At 44.4% G+C, this 15,409-nt stretch overlaps 1 protein-coding gene across 2 annotated transcripts; it reads left to right on the forward strand.

Annotated features, from left to right (window-relative positions):
- The first annotated feature begins 885 nt into the window (after positions 1-885).
- LOC132512961 (integrator complex subunit 6-like) lies at positions 886-12,024 on the forward strand. Of its 2 annotated transcripts, none has more exons than XM_060137066.1 (3): positions 886-1,635; positions 10,262-10,325; positions 11,046-12,024. In XM_060137066.1, exons 1-3 carry the CDS (start codon positions 1,296-1,298, stop codon positions 11,125-11,127), a joined length of 486 nt encoding a protein of 161 aa, XP_059993049.1. In that variant the 5' UTR covers positions 886-1,295; the 3' UTR covers positions 11,128-12,024. The 2 variants fall into 2 exon arrangements, with proteins under 2 accessions (XP_059993049.1, XP_059993048.1); XM_060137065.1 differs by having other exon boundaries at positions 890-1,635; positions 10,232-10,325.
- Positions 12,025-15,409: the final 3,385 nt, after the last annotated feature.

Genomic DNA, 15,409 nt, shown 5'->3' on the forward strand with positions numbered 1-15,409 from the left:
TTTTCTCTGTCTACTCCCCTCTGACATGATCTTTCAACAAGATACTACAATAGCTTCTTATCTGATCTGATTGCTATTCTTGCTAGAGTGTGACCCTCACTGTCTAACCCTGTAGCCGGAGTGATCATGTCAACACAGAAATGAGATCACGCCACATCCATGCTGAAGACCCATCATCACCTTTCCTAGGCACTCAGAACACAATCTGAGCTCCCGACCCTGGTCTCCCAGCTGTGCACGACCTGGCCCCGCCATCCTCTCCTAACACGTGGCCTGTCGTCTCCTCCTTGCTCTCTCTGCTTCTGTCCTTTGCTCTGTGCTCCCTGGCCAGTCCCCTCCCCGGGGCTCTGCACGTGCCCTTGCCGCAGCCTGGAGCTCTTCCTCTGCATGTGCACAGGCCGGCTCTCTCTCCTCCTCCAGGCTCTGCCCAAAGGACACCTCCTCAGGAGGGCCTTCCCGACCACGTGGTCCGCTGAGGCTCCCCTCCTGCTCTCTGTCCCATCCCTGCTTGCCTCTTCCCTAACACGAATTCCAACCGTAATAATTCTGTTGGATCGTTGTACACTTACTGCCTGGCGTCCCCATGAGCATGGAAGCTCCATAAGGGCGGGGATTGCTGGCGTCTGTCCTGTTGGCTGCCGCTCCCCGGCTCCTGGCACGGCGCCCGGCACAGAGCAGGACGAGTCAATGGAGAAGAGGTGTCAGACCTGGAGTAAAAAGAAACTCAGGTTTCTGAGAGAGAAAAGATGCATGAGGAAGATCTTATACTGACAGGGATTTGGGGTGGGGTGACGGGGGCCATACAGAGCCTTCAGGTCTAGTGGCCACCACCTGTGTTTCCTCAGAACTTTGGAGGGAGAGAGGCGGGAGTTTGGCGGGGGGGGGCATGTAATCTGATGTCAAGCTCGGTAGAGCATGGCATTTCATAGGTAAAGGACAGGAATCATGCCACCAAGTGAGACTTGCTGCTTTTCAGCTTGTAAAGCACGAGCTGCAGCTCAACCCTCAGCACCAGGGACCTGAGCCTCTTTATTCGTTGTACTGTCTTACGTGGTTTCCATATGTGTTCATGGTGCCATGAAGAGAAGAAAGTGCGTTTGTCGTATTACTTCCTGAGCCCAATTTGAGGGGTCTCAGGCTCCATCTGGTACATCCTCTTGCTTTATGAAACAATTTCCTCAAAACTGAGGAGCACCGGGTGGTCCCTGTGGGGTTGCCATAATGCACCTACGTCACAGCTCCACTTGTTAATTTGGCTTCCAGATGTTACCGTCACTCACGATGTTCATGAGAAGATGGAAAATCGTCAAATCTCACCCGATGGCTTCTTGTCAAAATCTGCTGCCCCAGAGCTTATGAATATGGCAGGAGATAGTATCCCGCCCGACCAAGTGGATTGCCTGTCTGATGATTTCACTAGTCTCAGGAAAGATGACCTGATGCACAATCCTGGTAGTAATGCAGTCATAGGAGGAACCAAGAACTGCAGCGTCTCTGTAGATGATCGAAAAGTCTCGGTAACATCTGCTTTGGAAACTGGGCCAAATACATCGCAAATAACTCCTGCTATGGCACAAGGAATCAATGCTGATATAAAACACCAGTTAATGAAGGAAGTTCGAAAATTTGGGCGAAGTAAGTAGTGAAAGACCATCTATCAATAATATAATGGAGGTCCCTTTCCGTTTAGGATTCAGAATAGATTCAAGGTATCTCTTTTTTTTTTAATTGGAGTTTAATTGCTTTGTAATGGTATGTTAGTTTCAGCTTCACAACAAAATGAATCAGTTATATATATACATATGTTCCCATATCACTTCCCGCTTGCGTCTCCCTCCCTCTCACCCTCCCTATCCCACCCCTCCAGGCGGTCACAGAGCACCGAGCTGATCTCCCTGTGCTATGCGGCTGCTTCCCACTAGCTATCTACCTTACGTTTGGTAGTGTATATATGTCCATGCCTCTCTCTCGATTTGTCACAGTTTACCCTTCCCCCTCCCCATAACCTCAAGTCCATTCTCCAGTAAGTCTGTGTCTTTATTCCTGTTTTACCCCTAGGTTCTCCATGACATTTTTTTCCTTAAATTCCATATATATGTGTTAGCATACAGTACTTGTCTCTCTCTTTCTGACTTACTTCACTCTGTATGACAGACTCTAGGTCTATCCACCTCATTACAAATAGCTCAATTTCATTTCTTTTTATGGCTGAGTAATATTCCATTGTATATATGTGACACATCTTCTTTATCCATTCATCCGATGATGGACACTTAGGTTGTTTCCATCTCTGGACTATTGTAAATAGAGCTGCAACGAACATTTTGGTACATGATTCTTTTTGAATTATGGTTTTCTCAGGCTATATGCCCAGTAGTGAGAGTGCTGGGTCATATGGTAGTTCTATTTTTAGTTTTTTAAGGAACCTCCATACTGTTCTCCACAGTGGCTGTATCAATTTACATTCCCACCAACAGTGTAAGAGAGTTCCCTTTTCTCCACACCCTCTCCAGCATTTATTGTTTCTAGATTTTTTGATGATGGCCATTCTGACTGGTGTGAGATGATATCTCATTGTAGTTTTAATTTGCATTTCTCTAATGATTAGTGATGTTGAGCATTCTTTCATGTGTGTGTTGGCAGTCTGTATATTTTCTTTGGAGAAATGTCTATTTAGGTCTTCCGCCCATTTTTGGATTGTGTTGTTTGTTTTTTTCTTATTAAGCTGCATGAGCTGCTTATAAATTTTGGAGATTAATCCTTTGTCAGTTGCTTCATTTGCAAATATTTTCTCCCATTCTGAGGGTTGTCTTTTGGTCTTGTTTATGGTTTCCTTTGCTGTGCAAAAGCTTTGAAGTTTCATTAGGTCCCATTTGTTTATTTTTGTTTTTATTTCCATTTCTCTAGCAGTTGGGTCAAAAAGGACCTTGCTGTGATTTATGTCATAGAGTGTCCTGCCTGTTTTCCTCTAAGAGTTTGATAGTTTCTGGCCTTACATTTAGGTCTTTAATCCATTTGAGCTTATTTTTGTATATGGTGTTAGGGAGTGATCTAATCTCATACTTTTACATGTACCTGTCCAGTTTTCCCAGCACCACTTATTGAAGAGGCTGTCCTTTCTCCACTGTACATTCCTGCCCCCTTTATCTAAGATAAGGTGACCATATGTGCGTGGGTTTATCTCTGGGCTTTCTATCCTGTTCCATTGATCTATCTTTCTGTTTTTGTGCCAGTACCATACTGTCTTGATTACTGTAGCTTTGTAGTATAGTCTGAAGTCAGGAAGCCTGATTCCTCCAGCTCCATTTTTCGTTCTCAAGATTGCTTTAGCTATTCGGGGTCTTTTGTGTTTCCATACAAATTGTGAAATTTTTTGTTCTAGCTCTGTGAAAAATGCCAGTGGTAGTTTGATAGGGATTGCATTGAATCTGTAGATTGCTTTGGGTAGCAGAGTCCTTTTCACAATGTTGATTCTTCCAATCCAAGAACATGGTATATCTCTCCATCTATGTATCGTCTTTAATTTCTTTCATCAGTGTCTTATAATTTTCTGCATACAGGTCTTTTGTCTCCTTAGGTAGGTTTATTCCTAGATATTTTATTCTTTTTGTTGCAATGGTAAATGGGAGTGTTTTCTTGATTTCACTTTCAGATTTTTCATCATCAGTGTACAGGAATGCCAGAGATTTCTGTGCATTAATTTTGTATCCTGCCACTTTACCAAATTCATTGATTAGCTCCAGCAGTTTTCTGGTAGCATCTTTAGGATTCTCTATGTATAGTATCATGTCATCTGCAAACAGTGACAGCTTTACTTCTTCTTTTCCAATTTGGATTCCTTTTATTTCCTTTCCTTCTCTGATTGCTGTGGCTAAAACTTCCAAAACTATGTTGAATAAGAGTGGTGAGAGTGGGCAACCTTGTCTTGTTCCTGATCTTAGTGGAAATGCTTTCAGTTTTTCCCCATTGAGGACGATGTTGGCTGTGGGTTTGTCATATATGGCCTTTATTATGTTGAGGAAAGTTCCTTCTATGCCTACTTTCTGCAGGGTTTTTATCATAAATGGGTGTTGAATTTTGTCAAAGGCTTTCTCTGCATCTATTGAGATGATCATGTGGTTTTTCTCCTTCAATTTGTTAATATGGTGTATCACGTTGATTGATTTGCATATATTGAAGAATCCTTGCATTCCTGGAATAAACCCCACTTGATCATGGTGTATGATCCGTTTAATGTGCTGTTGGATTCTGTTTGCTAGTATTTTGTTGTGGATTTTTGCATCTATGTTCATCAGTGATATTGGCCTATAGATTTCTTTCTCTGTGACATCCTTGTCTGGTTTTGGTATCAGGGTGATGGTGGCCTCGTAGAATGAGTTTGGGAGTGTTCCTCCCTCTGCGATATTTTGGAAGAGTTTGAGAAGGATAGGTGTTAGCTCTTCTCTAAATGTTTGATAGAATTCGCCTGTGAAGCCATCTGGTCCTGGGCTTTTGTTTGTTGGAAGATTTTTAATCACAGTTTCAATTTCAGTGCTTGTGATTGGTCTGTTCATATTTTCTATTTATTCCTGATTCAGTCTTGGCAGGTTGTGCCTTTCTAAGGATTTGTCTATTTCTTCCAGGTTGTCCATTTTATTGGCATAGAGTTGCTTGTAGTAATCTCTCATGATCTTTTGTATTTCTGCAATGTCAGTTGTTACTTCTCCTTTTTCATTTCTAATTCTATTGATTTGAGTCTTCTCCCTTTTTTCTTGATGAGTCTGGCTAATGGTTTATCAATTTTGTTTATCTTCTCAAAGAACCAGCTTTTAGTTTTGTTGATCTTTGCTATCGTTTCCTTCATTTCTTTTTCATTTATTTCTGATCTGATTTTTATGATTTCTTTCCTTCTGCTAACTTTGGGCTTTTTTTGTTCTTCTTTCTCTAATTGCTTTAGGTGCAAGGTTAGGTTGTTTATTCGAGATGTTTCCTGTTTCTTAAGGTAGGCTTGTATTGCTACAAACTTCCCTCTTAGAACTGCTTTTGCTGCATCCCATAGATTTTGAGTCGTCGTGTGTCCATTGTCATTTGTTTCTAGGTATTTTTTGATTTCCTCTTTGATTTCTTCAGTGATCACTTCGTTATTCAGTAGTGTATTGTTTAGCCTCCATGTGTTTGTGTATTTTACAGATCTTTTCCTGTAATTGATATCTAGTCTCATAGCGTTGTAGTCGGAAAAGATACTTGATACAACTTCGATTTTCTTAAATTTACCAAGGCTTGATTTGTGACCCAAGATATGATCTATCCTGGAGAATGTTCCATGAGCACTAGAGAAAAATGTGTATTCTGTTTTACGATGGAATGTCCTATAAATATCAGTTAAGTCCATCTTGTTTAATGTATCATTTAAAGCTTGTGTTTCCTTATTTATTTTCATTTTGGATGATCTGTCCATTGGTGAAAGTGGGGTGTTAAAGTCCCCTACTATGAATGTGTTACTGTCGATTTCCCCTTTTATGGCTGTTAGTATTTGCCTTATGTATTGAGGGGCTCCGATGTTGGGTGCATAAATACTTACAATTGTTATATCTTCTTCTTGGATCGATCCCTTGATCATTATGTAGTGTCCTTCTTTGTCTCTTCTAATAGTCTTTATTTTAAAGTCTATTTTGTCTGATATGAGAATTGCTACTCCAGCTTTCTTTTGGTTTCTATTTGCATGAAATATCTTTTTCCATCCCCTTACTTTCAGTCTGTATGTGTCTCTAGGTCTGAAGTGGGTCTCTTGTAGACAGCAAATATATGGGTCCTGTTTTTGTATCCATTCAGCCAATCTGTGTCTTTTGGTAGGAGCATTTAGTCCATTTACATTTAAGGTAATTATCGATATGTATGTTCCTATTCCCATTTTCTTAATTGTTTTGGGTTCGTTATTGTAGGTCTTTTCCTTCTCTTGTGTTTCTTGCCTAGAGAAGTTCCTTTAGCAGTTGTTGTAGAGCTGGTTTGGTGGTGCTGAACTCTCTCAGCTTTTGCTTATCTGTAAAGGTTTTAATTTCTCCATCAAGTCTGAATGAGATCCTTGCTGGGTAGAGTAATGTTGGTTGCAGGTTTTTCTCCTTCATCACTTTCAATATGTCCTGACACTCCCTTCTGGCTTGCAGAGTTTCTGCTGAACGATCAGCTGTTAACCTTATGGGGATTCCCTTGTGTGTTATTTGCTGTTTTTCCCTTGCTGCTTTTAATATGTTTTCTTTGTATTTAATTTTTGACAGTTTGATTAATATGTGTCTTGGTGTATTTCTCCTTGGATTTATCCTGTATGGGACTCTGTGCTTCCTGGACTTGACTAACTATTTCCTTTCCCATATTAGGGAAGTTTTCAACTACAATCTCTTCAAATATCTTCTCAGTCCCTTTCTTTTTCTCTTCTTCTTCTGTAACCCCTATAATTCGAATGTTGGTGCGTTTCATGTTGTCCCAGAGGTCTCTGTGACTGTCCTCAGTTCTTTTCATTCTTTTTCCTTTATTCTGCTCTGCAGTAGTTATTTCCACTCTTTTATCTTCCAGGTCACTTATCCGTTCTTCTGCCTCAGTTATTCTGCTATTGATCCCATCTAGAGTGTTTTTCATTTCATTTATTGTGTTGTTCATCATTGTTTGTTTCATCGTTAGTTCTTCTAGGTCCTTGTTAAATGTTTCTTGCATTTTGTCTATTCTATTTCCAAGATTTTGGATCATCTTTACTATCATTATTCTGAATTCTTTTTCAGCTAGACTGCCTATTTCCTCTTCATTTGTTAGGTCTGGTGGTTTTTTCCCTTGCTCCTTCATCTGCTGTGTGTTTTTCTGTCTTCTCATTTTGCTGATCTTACTGTGTTTGGGGTCTCCTTTTTGCAGACTGCAGGTTTGTATTTCCGTTGTTTTTGGTGTCTGTCTCCAGTGGCCAAGGTTGGTTCTGGGTTGTGTAGGCCTTCTGGTGGAGGGGACTAGTGCCTGTGTTCTGGTGGATGGGGCCCGATCTTGTCTTTCTGGTGGGCAGGTCCACGTCTGGTGGTGTGTTTTGGGGTGTCTGTCGACTTATTATGATTTTAGGCAGCCTCTCTGCTAATGGGTGGGGTTGTGTTCCTGTTTTGCTAGTTGTTTTGCCTAGGGTGTCCAGCACTGTAGCTTGCTGGTCGTTGAGTGAAGCTGGGTGTTGGTGTTGAGATGGAGATCTCTGGGAGATTTTCACCGTCTGATATTATGTGCAGCTGGGAGGTCTCCTGTGGCCCACGGTCCTGAAGTTGGCTCTCCCACCTCAGAGGCACAGCACGAACTCCTGGCTGCAGCACCAAGAGCCTTTCACCCACACGGCTCAGAAGAAAAGGGAGAAAAAGTAGAAAGAAAGATTTAGTAGAAGTAGAAAGAAAGAAAGAAAGGAGGGAGGGAGGGAGCAAGGAAGGAAGGAGGGAAGGAAGGAAAATAAAGACGATAAAGTAAAATTAAGATAAAATATAATAAAGTTATTAAAATAATTATTAAGAGCAAAATAAACCCAAAAAACAAAAAAATGGATGGATAGAACCCAGGAACAAATGGTGGAAGCAAAGCTATATGGACAAAATCTCACACAGAAGCATACACATACACACTCACAAAAAGAGGAAAAGAATAAAAAATCATAAATATTGCTCTCAAAGTCCACCTCCTCAATTTGGGATGATTTGTTGTCTAAAGGAGGGAAGGAAGGAAAGAAAGAACGAAGATAAAGTAAAATAGAATAAAGTTATTAAAATAAAAAGTAATTATTAAGAGAAAAATTTTTAAAAAAAGGGACGGATAGAACCCTCGGACAAATGGTGGAAGCAAAGCTATACAGACAAAATCTCACACAGAAGCATACACATACACACAAAAAAAGGAAAAGGGGAAGAATCATAAATCTTGCTTTCAAAGTCCACCTCCTTAATTTGGGATGATTCGTTGTCTATTCAGGTATTCCACAGATGCAGGTACATCAAGTTGATTGTGGAGCTTTAATCCGCTGCTCCTGAGGCTGCTGGGAGAGATTTCCCTTTCTCTTCTTTGTTCTCACAGCTCCCGGGGCTCAGCTTTGGATTTGGCCCCGCCTCCGCGTGTAGGTCGCTGGAGGGCGTCTGTTCTTCGCTCAGACAGGACGGGGTTAAAGGAGCAGCTGATTCGGGGGCTCTGGCTCACTCAGGCCGGGGGGAGGGAGGGGCACGGAGTGCAGGGCGGGCCTGCGGCGGCAGAGGCCGGCGTGACGTTGCAGCAGCCTGAGGCGCGCCGTGCGTTCTCCCGGGGGAGTTGTCCCTGGATCCCGGGACCCTGGCAGTGGCGGGCTGCACAGGCTCCCGGAAGGGGGGTGTGGATAGTGTCCTGTGCTCACACACAGGCTTCTTGGTGGCGGCAGCAGCAGCCTTGGCGTCTCATGCCCGTCTCTGGGGTCCGCGCTTTTAGCCGTGGCTCGCGCCCGTCTCTGGAGCTCCTTTAAGCGGCGCTCTTTATCCCCTCTCCTCACGCACCAGGAAACAAAGAGGTAAGAAAAAGTCTCTTGCCTCTTCGGCAGGTCCAGACTTTTCCCCGGTCTCCCTCCCGGCTAGCCGTGGTGCACTAACCCCTTCAGGCTGTGTTCACGCCGCCAACCCCAGTCCTCTCCCTGCGCTCCGACCGAAGCCTGAGCCTCAGCTCCCAGCCCCGCCCGCCCCGGCGGGGCAGCAGACAAGCCTCTCGGGCTGGTGAGTGCCGGTCGGCCCTGATCCTCTGTGCAGGAATCTCCCTGCTTTGCCCTCCGCACCCCTGTGGCTGCGCTCTCCTCCGCGGCTCCGAAGCTGCCCCCGTCTGCCACCCGCAGTCTCCGCCCGCGAAGGGGCTTCCTAGTGTGTGGACACTTTTCATCCGTCACACCTCCCTCCCATTGGTGCAGGTCCCGTCCCTATCGTTTTGTCTCTGTTTGTTCTTTTTTATTTTGCCCTACCCAGGTACGTGGGGAGTTTCTTGCCTTTTGGGAGGTCTGAGGTCTTCTGCCAGCGTTCAGTAGGTGTTCTGTAGGAGTTGTTCCACGTGTAGATGTATTTCTGGTGTATCTGTGGGGAGGAAGGTGATCTCCGCGTCTTCCTCTTCCGCCATCTTCCCGGAAGGTCCTCTCAAGGTATCTCTTGAGGTGCATTTTTGGGAAGTATTGGGTTTTCACATAATTTAAAATGATTCCTCTGGCTTTACCTAAAAAAGACCCAATACACCTTTCTCTCTCTTTTTCCCCTTACTTACTGTAATAGTTTCCTTTTGCTGCTGTAACAAGTTATCACAAACTTCGTGGCTGAAAACTGTATTATCTTCGAGTTGTGGAAGTCAGATCTGAAATTATTTTCACTGGGCTAGCAAGAAGGTGTTGGCAGGCCAGGGTTCCTTCTGCAGGCTCTAGGGAGAATGTGTTTCCTTGCCTCTTCCAGCTTCTACAGGCTGCCTGTGTTCCTTCGCTCGTGGGCCCTTCCTCCATCTTCAAGCCAGCAACTTAGCCCCTTCTCTCCTCTCTAACCTCTGCTCCCACCCTTACATCTTTTCTTTCTGACCAGCTCTACTGCCTCTCTTTTTTTTTTTAATTTATTTATTTTTGCTGTGTTGGGTCTTCGTTTCTGTGCGAGGGCTTTCTCTAGTTGTGGCAAGTGGGGGCCACTCTTCATCGCGGTGCGCGGACCTCTCACTACCGCAGCCTCTCTTGTTGCGGAGCACAGGCTCCAGACGCGCAGGCTCAGTAGGTGTGGCTCACGGGCCCAATTGCTCCGAGGCATGTGGGATCTTCCCAGACCAGGGCTCGAACCCGTGTCCCCTGAATTAGCAGGCAGATTCTCAACGACTGCGCCACCAGGGAAGCCCTACTGCCTCTCTTTTATAAGGATATTTGTGGTTACGTTGGGCAACATGTATAAACATGGATAATCTCCCCATCTCAAGAGCCATAACTTAATCACATCTGCAGAGTAAGGTCTCTTTTGCCATATAAGGTAACATGTTCACAGGTTCTCAGAATTAGGACATGGACAACTTGGGGGGCCATTATTCAGCAGGCCACATTTAATTAGTGTTTAGAGTTTCCGTAGCAGATATGTGCGGATATCTTGATTTGAGTGTTTCAAATACAAAGTATACCTAACTTTCCACACACAAGGAATGATTACTGATGATGTGTAAAGATTGAATTTTATTTTTCATCCATATTTTTAAAAATACTAATTTTTTTAAATATCTTCAGAGTATGAAAGAATTTTCATTTTGCTTGAAGGAGTGCAAGGACCTCTTGCAGTGAGGAAACAATTTATTGAATTTACCATCAAGGAAGCTGCAAGGTGGGTGTAAAGAGGAACTCTTCATTGTGTTTTTTGAAGCAGGAGGGCTGCCCAATGCAAGACAGGCGGAGGGATTGGTTCTGCCTTGCTTTTCTTTTTTGTTTTAATTAATTAATTAATTATTTGGCTCCATTGGATCTTCGTTGCTTCACATGAGCTTTCCCTAGTTGCAGCGAGCGCAGGCTACTCTTCATTGCAGTGCGACGGCTTCTCATTGCGGTGGCTTCTCTTGTTGTGGAGCACGGGCTCTAGGTGCACAGGCTTCAGTAGTTGTGGCACGCGGGCTCAGTAGTTGTGGCTCACGGGCTTAGTTGCTCTGCGGCATGTGGGATTTTCCCGGACCAGGGCTCGAACCCGTGTCCCCTGCATTGGCAGGAGGATTCTTAACCACTGTGCCACCAGGGAAGTCCTGCTTTGCTTTCCTAAGCCCTGGCCTTCAGTCATAACTACGGCTGTCTGCAGAGGCGTCTAGATTAATACTACCTGAGGCCAACTCATTCATCCAGGTCTGTGGAGCCTTTTGCACTCCTCACAGTCTGAGGTGGGCTTGGGCTCTCAGCTGGTAATCTCGGTATTAGCTAAGCCCTATCTTTATACGGACATACATTTTCTATTTCCCATGTGAATGGCCAGTCCCACGTTGTATCCCACACGGTGCCTCACGCATCATAAATGCTTTAAGGACCTTTTGGATAATAAAAATTTCTTTTTCGTTTTTAGGTTCAAAAGACGAGTCTTAATTCAGTACCTTGAGAAGCTACTAGAAGAAATAGAATCCCATCACCTTCCCAACAGCGTTTAATCACATCAACAGCAGATCATGATGTTAACGCAATGACCAAGGAGGAAAAAAGAATAAGTGTTCTGTGCTGTAGGATAGAATGGGATATTGTTGATTATCCTACGATGTTTTAGTCAAGGGAACTGCCTTCCAGAGGCTAAGAAAAAGCAGTGGAGCTTTTTGTTTTCAGTTTATTTGGCGGGAAAAGCTGGCTTTTGCCTTATGAGTTTTCTTTGAAAGTATTACTTTGTTGTTTTGTTGTTACTTTTCCCAATTGAGGAAGGTGATGTTATTAATCCAGCAGGTTAAAATCAGTAAACCCTGTCGCCCCTACCACATGTGATAATGGTTCACTCTTGAACTTGGCCATCCTGGGCATTTCCAGAGTGACTAGGGACCACGTGCAGGTGGGGCACTACTTGGTGCTCTTACTATGTCCTTTAGAAAGAATAGGTGTTCAGAGGCCAACTGGTAATCTTGTGTGTGCTGAACAAAGTTTTCAACCATTCCTAGTTGTGCCTTTAAAACCATGCAAGATTCAGGACAGTTTGGATCAAAGAGTAAGAAAGCTGCTATTTGGGTAAGTTATTTCTCCGTGGGCGGGTCACGGGGAGTCACCAAACAATCTACCTCCAACTCTGTTCTATTTTGTCTAGAGGCATTACAAAGTGCACCTGAGGCTGCCTCAACCCCTGACATTTGTTCTCGCATGTGACGACAGAAAGTCTTCAGGGGGACTTGTGCATTCTGTGCTTCAGAAGCAGTAAAAGAAAAAATAATGCATATATTTCCTTTAATGTTTATACAAAGGTTTATATGGGGCAGTATTGTTATGTTTGTGTTAATATGCAAAAATTTAAATGTGCAAAGAGATTCTGACATTGCATATATATATCATTTTATTGATTTTTCACAAGGTCCCTGATGCTAGAGAAATTTCTAGTTTTCTGTTTCTTCTGCTTTGTTATTCCTTCCAGAAAAAAAAAGTGCACACTGTTGGGTTTTTAAAAATAAATTTATTATTTTTTGGCTGCGTTGGGTCCTCCATTGCTGTGCGCGGGCTTTCTTTAGTTGCCGCGAACAGAGGCTACTCTTCCTTGCGGTGTGAGGGCTTCTCATTGCGGTGGCTTCTCTTGTTGTGGAGCACAGGCTCCAGGAATGCAAGCTTCAGCAGTTATGGCACACAGGCTTCAGTAGTTGTGGCACACGGGCCTAGCTCCTCTGTGGCATGTGGGATCTTCCCGGGCCAGGGCTTGAACCCGTGTTCCCTACCTTGGCAGGCGGATTCCCAACCACTGTGCCACCAGGGAAGCCACCACACTGCTAAATTAAGATGTTAGCGGAAGGATGTAAGCTTCAAAACGTCACTCACGGAACTTAGTGATATTGGTGAACGTAGTGTAGGGCACTCTGGGTAGGGTCCTCCAGGAACACTGGAAACACCGGGAAAACAATGATCGGAATCAAGTTTATTGGAACTCTGGAAGATCATCAGAGGTTTACAGCAACCAAGCGAATGTTAAGTCTGAAGAAGAGCCATGAAATGTGACAGGAGAATTTGCTGGCATTTTAAGTTATTCTTGCCCCAGCCCTTGCCTAGTAGAGCAGCTGTCTTGACGATGTCAGCGTGCATTCCAAGTGAGGGTTCCTGGCTCAGGAGGGAGGAGAGTAGACCTTACTCCCAAGGAATTGTGTTTGTTTAAAGCTGTCTAGAAGGCTCCCTGAAGGACTGACGCAAGGGGATTTTTTGCATTTCTATTGTCTTAACTCTAAGCTCTTTTAGAGTGGAGAAGCAGCTATGTGAAGGACGTTCCTCAGAAACATTGAAAGGCAAGTGAATAAGCTGCCGATGCTTATGGCAAACAACAGACAAATAGGACTGAGCAAAGAGTGTACAATAGAGCACTTTTTCTTTCTTGGCACTCTCAATACATACAGAAATGAGCTGGACAGTTCAACTACTAAGCAAACATTCACAGAGCTCTGACACTCATGATGTATTGTCTCAATGCCCTTTACAAGTTGAAAAGCTGAAAGTCTCAATGTCAAGATGTCTGATATTCACACTCTATCACCCCAAATCCCTGTCAGTATAAGATCTTCCTCATGCATCTTTTCTCTCTCAGAAACCTGAGTTTCTTTTTACTCCAGGTCTGACACCTCTTCTCCATTGACTCGTCCTGCTCTGTGCCGGGCGCCGTGCCAGGAGCCGGGGAGCGGCAGCCAACAGGACAGACGCCAGCAATCCCCGCCCTTATGGAGCTTCCATGCTCATGGGGACGCCAGGCAGTAAGTGTACAATGATCCAACAGAATTATTACAGCTGGAATTCGTGTTAGGGAAGAAGCAAGCAGGGATGGGACAGAGAGCAGGAGGGGAGCCCCAGCGGACCACGTGGTCAGGAAGGCCCTCCTGAGGAGGTGTCCTTTGGGCAGAGCCTGGAGGAGGAGAGAGAGCCAGCCTGTGCACGTGCAGAGGAAGAGCTCCAGGCTGCGGCAAGGGCACGTGCAGAGCCTCGGGGAGGGGACTGGCCAGGGAGCACAGAGCAAAGGACAGAAGCAGAGAGAGCAAGGAGGAGACGACAGGCCACGTGTTAGGAGAGGATGGCGGGGCCAGGTCGTGCACAGCTGGGAGACCAGGGTCGGGAGCTCAGATTGTGTTCTGAGTGCCTAGGAAAGGTGATGATGGGTCTTCAGCATGGGTGTGGCGTGATCTCATTTCTGTGTTGGCGTGATCACTTTGTCTGCAGGGCAGGAAGTGACTTTAGATGTGCAGAAGAGGGGAAGTAGGGAAATCAGATAAGAAGCTATTGGAGTAGCTTGGTGACATGAGGGCAGCCCAGATCAGAGGAATGGAGAGAAATGGTGGGATGCGGGATTTTTATTGGGCATCAAGTTGCTGATCTTGCTAAAGGATGGAAGTGAGAGAATAATAAATAATAATAACAGGAATCTCGAGTGAATCTGGGTGTTTTAGCCTAAACTACTGGGTAGGTCATAGTACCAAGTGTGCGCAGGTATTAGGCAACTGCTCGCAAGAATGGAGTGTGGCCAAACTTTCCTGATCCTGGTTCAGTGACCTCACATTGGTAGCTTAACCTAGGCCATGGTGGGACTATTTATACTATGGATATCTACAAACTTTAAATACTAGGGCTTCTAAACCCTCCCATGCCCTCCATATCTGTGGACAGCAGGTTGTTACACCTTTATGTATGTTACACCTGATGGATGGTGTTATTAGCTGAGATAGAGAAGGCTGAAAGTAGAGCATTTTTGGAGAGGGAAAGGTCAGAAGTTCAAACACGTAGAACCGGTTGGATTTTAGATATATAGTAGATAGTCATTGGAGATACCATGTAAGCAGTTGTATATGAGCCTGAATTTCAGGAGCAAGTTGTGGTCTAGAGGTACAAAGGTGAGAGTTCTTGTAGTGTGAATCATATTTAAAGTTGTAAGACTGCATGGGGTCACCTAGGGAGATAGTAGATTGAAGAGAAAGGAGCCCAATATTCAGCTTTGGGTCCCTGCAATACTTAGAGGTGGGAAAGAAGAGAAAAAAACCAGAAAGGGAAGAAAGAAAATGAGTCACTTGTAAGGGGGCAAGGAATCCAGGAGAATGTGGTGTCTGGGGAACCTAAAAGTTTTCCATGGAAGAGGGAGTGAACAACTGTATCACGTGCTGCTGAGAAATTAATGCCGAAGTGTAGCAGATGCTGGTGACCTTGACCCTGTTTCATTGGAATACAGTAAGAAGGAGCCAGACTGCACTGGGTTAAAGCATGAACAGAGTGTGAAGACAGGCAGAACGTGAGCAGACCCATCCTCTTGTTTAGCCCGTCATCTCCTTCTGCCTCAGGAACCTGCTTTATTCTAACTCTTGCAGCAACTTCAAATGGTTGGCCGTAACTAGGGCCTTGCCCCTCTACTGGCAAACATGCTCATATCTGTCCATCCTCCAAGGACATAACTATAAGCTTCCTTTGACATGGCTGAACCCTAGAGATGGGGTTCCCCCTCTCCTTCCTGTTTGCTGAACCACGCTGACATTCTCCGCCTTCTCTTAGAGGATGAGAGGCTCTTGGGTTCTCCAGGATGTTTCATTTGTTTTTGATGCTCTGCTGCAAATTGACCTGCTTCATCATGCTTTGTTTGCTGAAAAACGTCAGTGGACATATTCCATTAGAGACAAAATGCAATCATTGGAAAATCACAGTCTTCATACGCATACACCCATATACAGCCATGCATTTATGTCATTAAAAGAAGTTTAAATCATGGGCCAAAGATTTACTGCCACCCAA

This window comes from Lagenorhynchus albirostris, chromosome X (genome assembly GCF_949774975.1).
Source record: "Lagenorhynchus albirostris chromosome X, mLagAlb1.1, whole genome shotgun sequence".
Lineage (NCBI taxonomy): Eukaryota > Metazoa > Chordata > Mammalia > Artiodactyla > Delphinidae > Lagenorhynchus > Lagenorhynchus albirostris.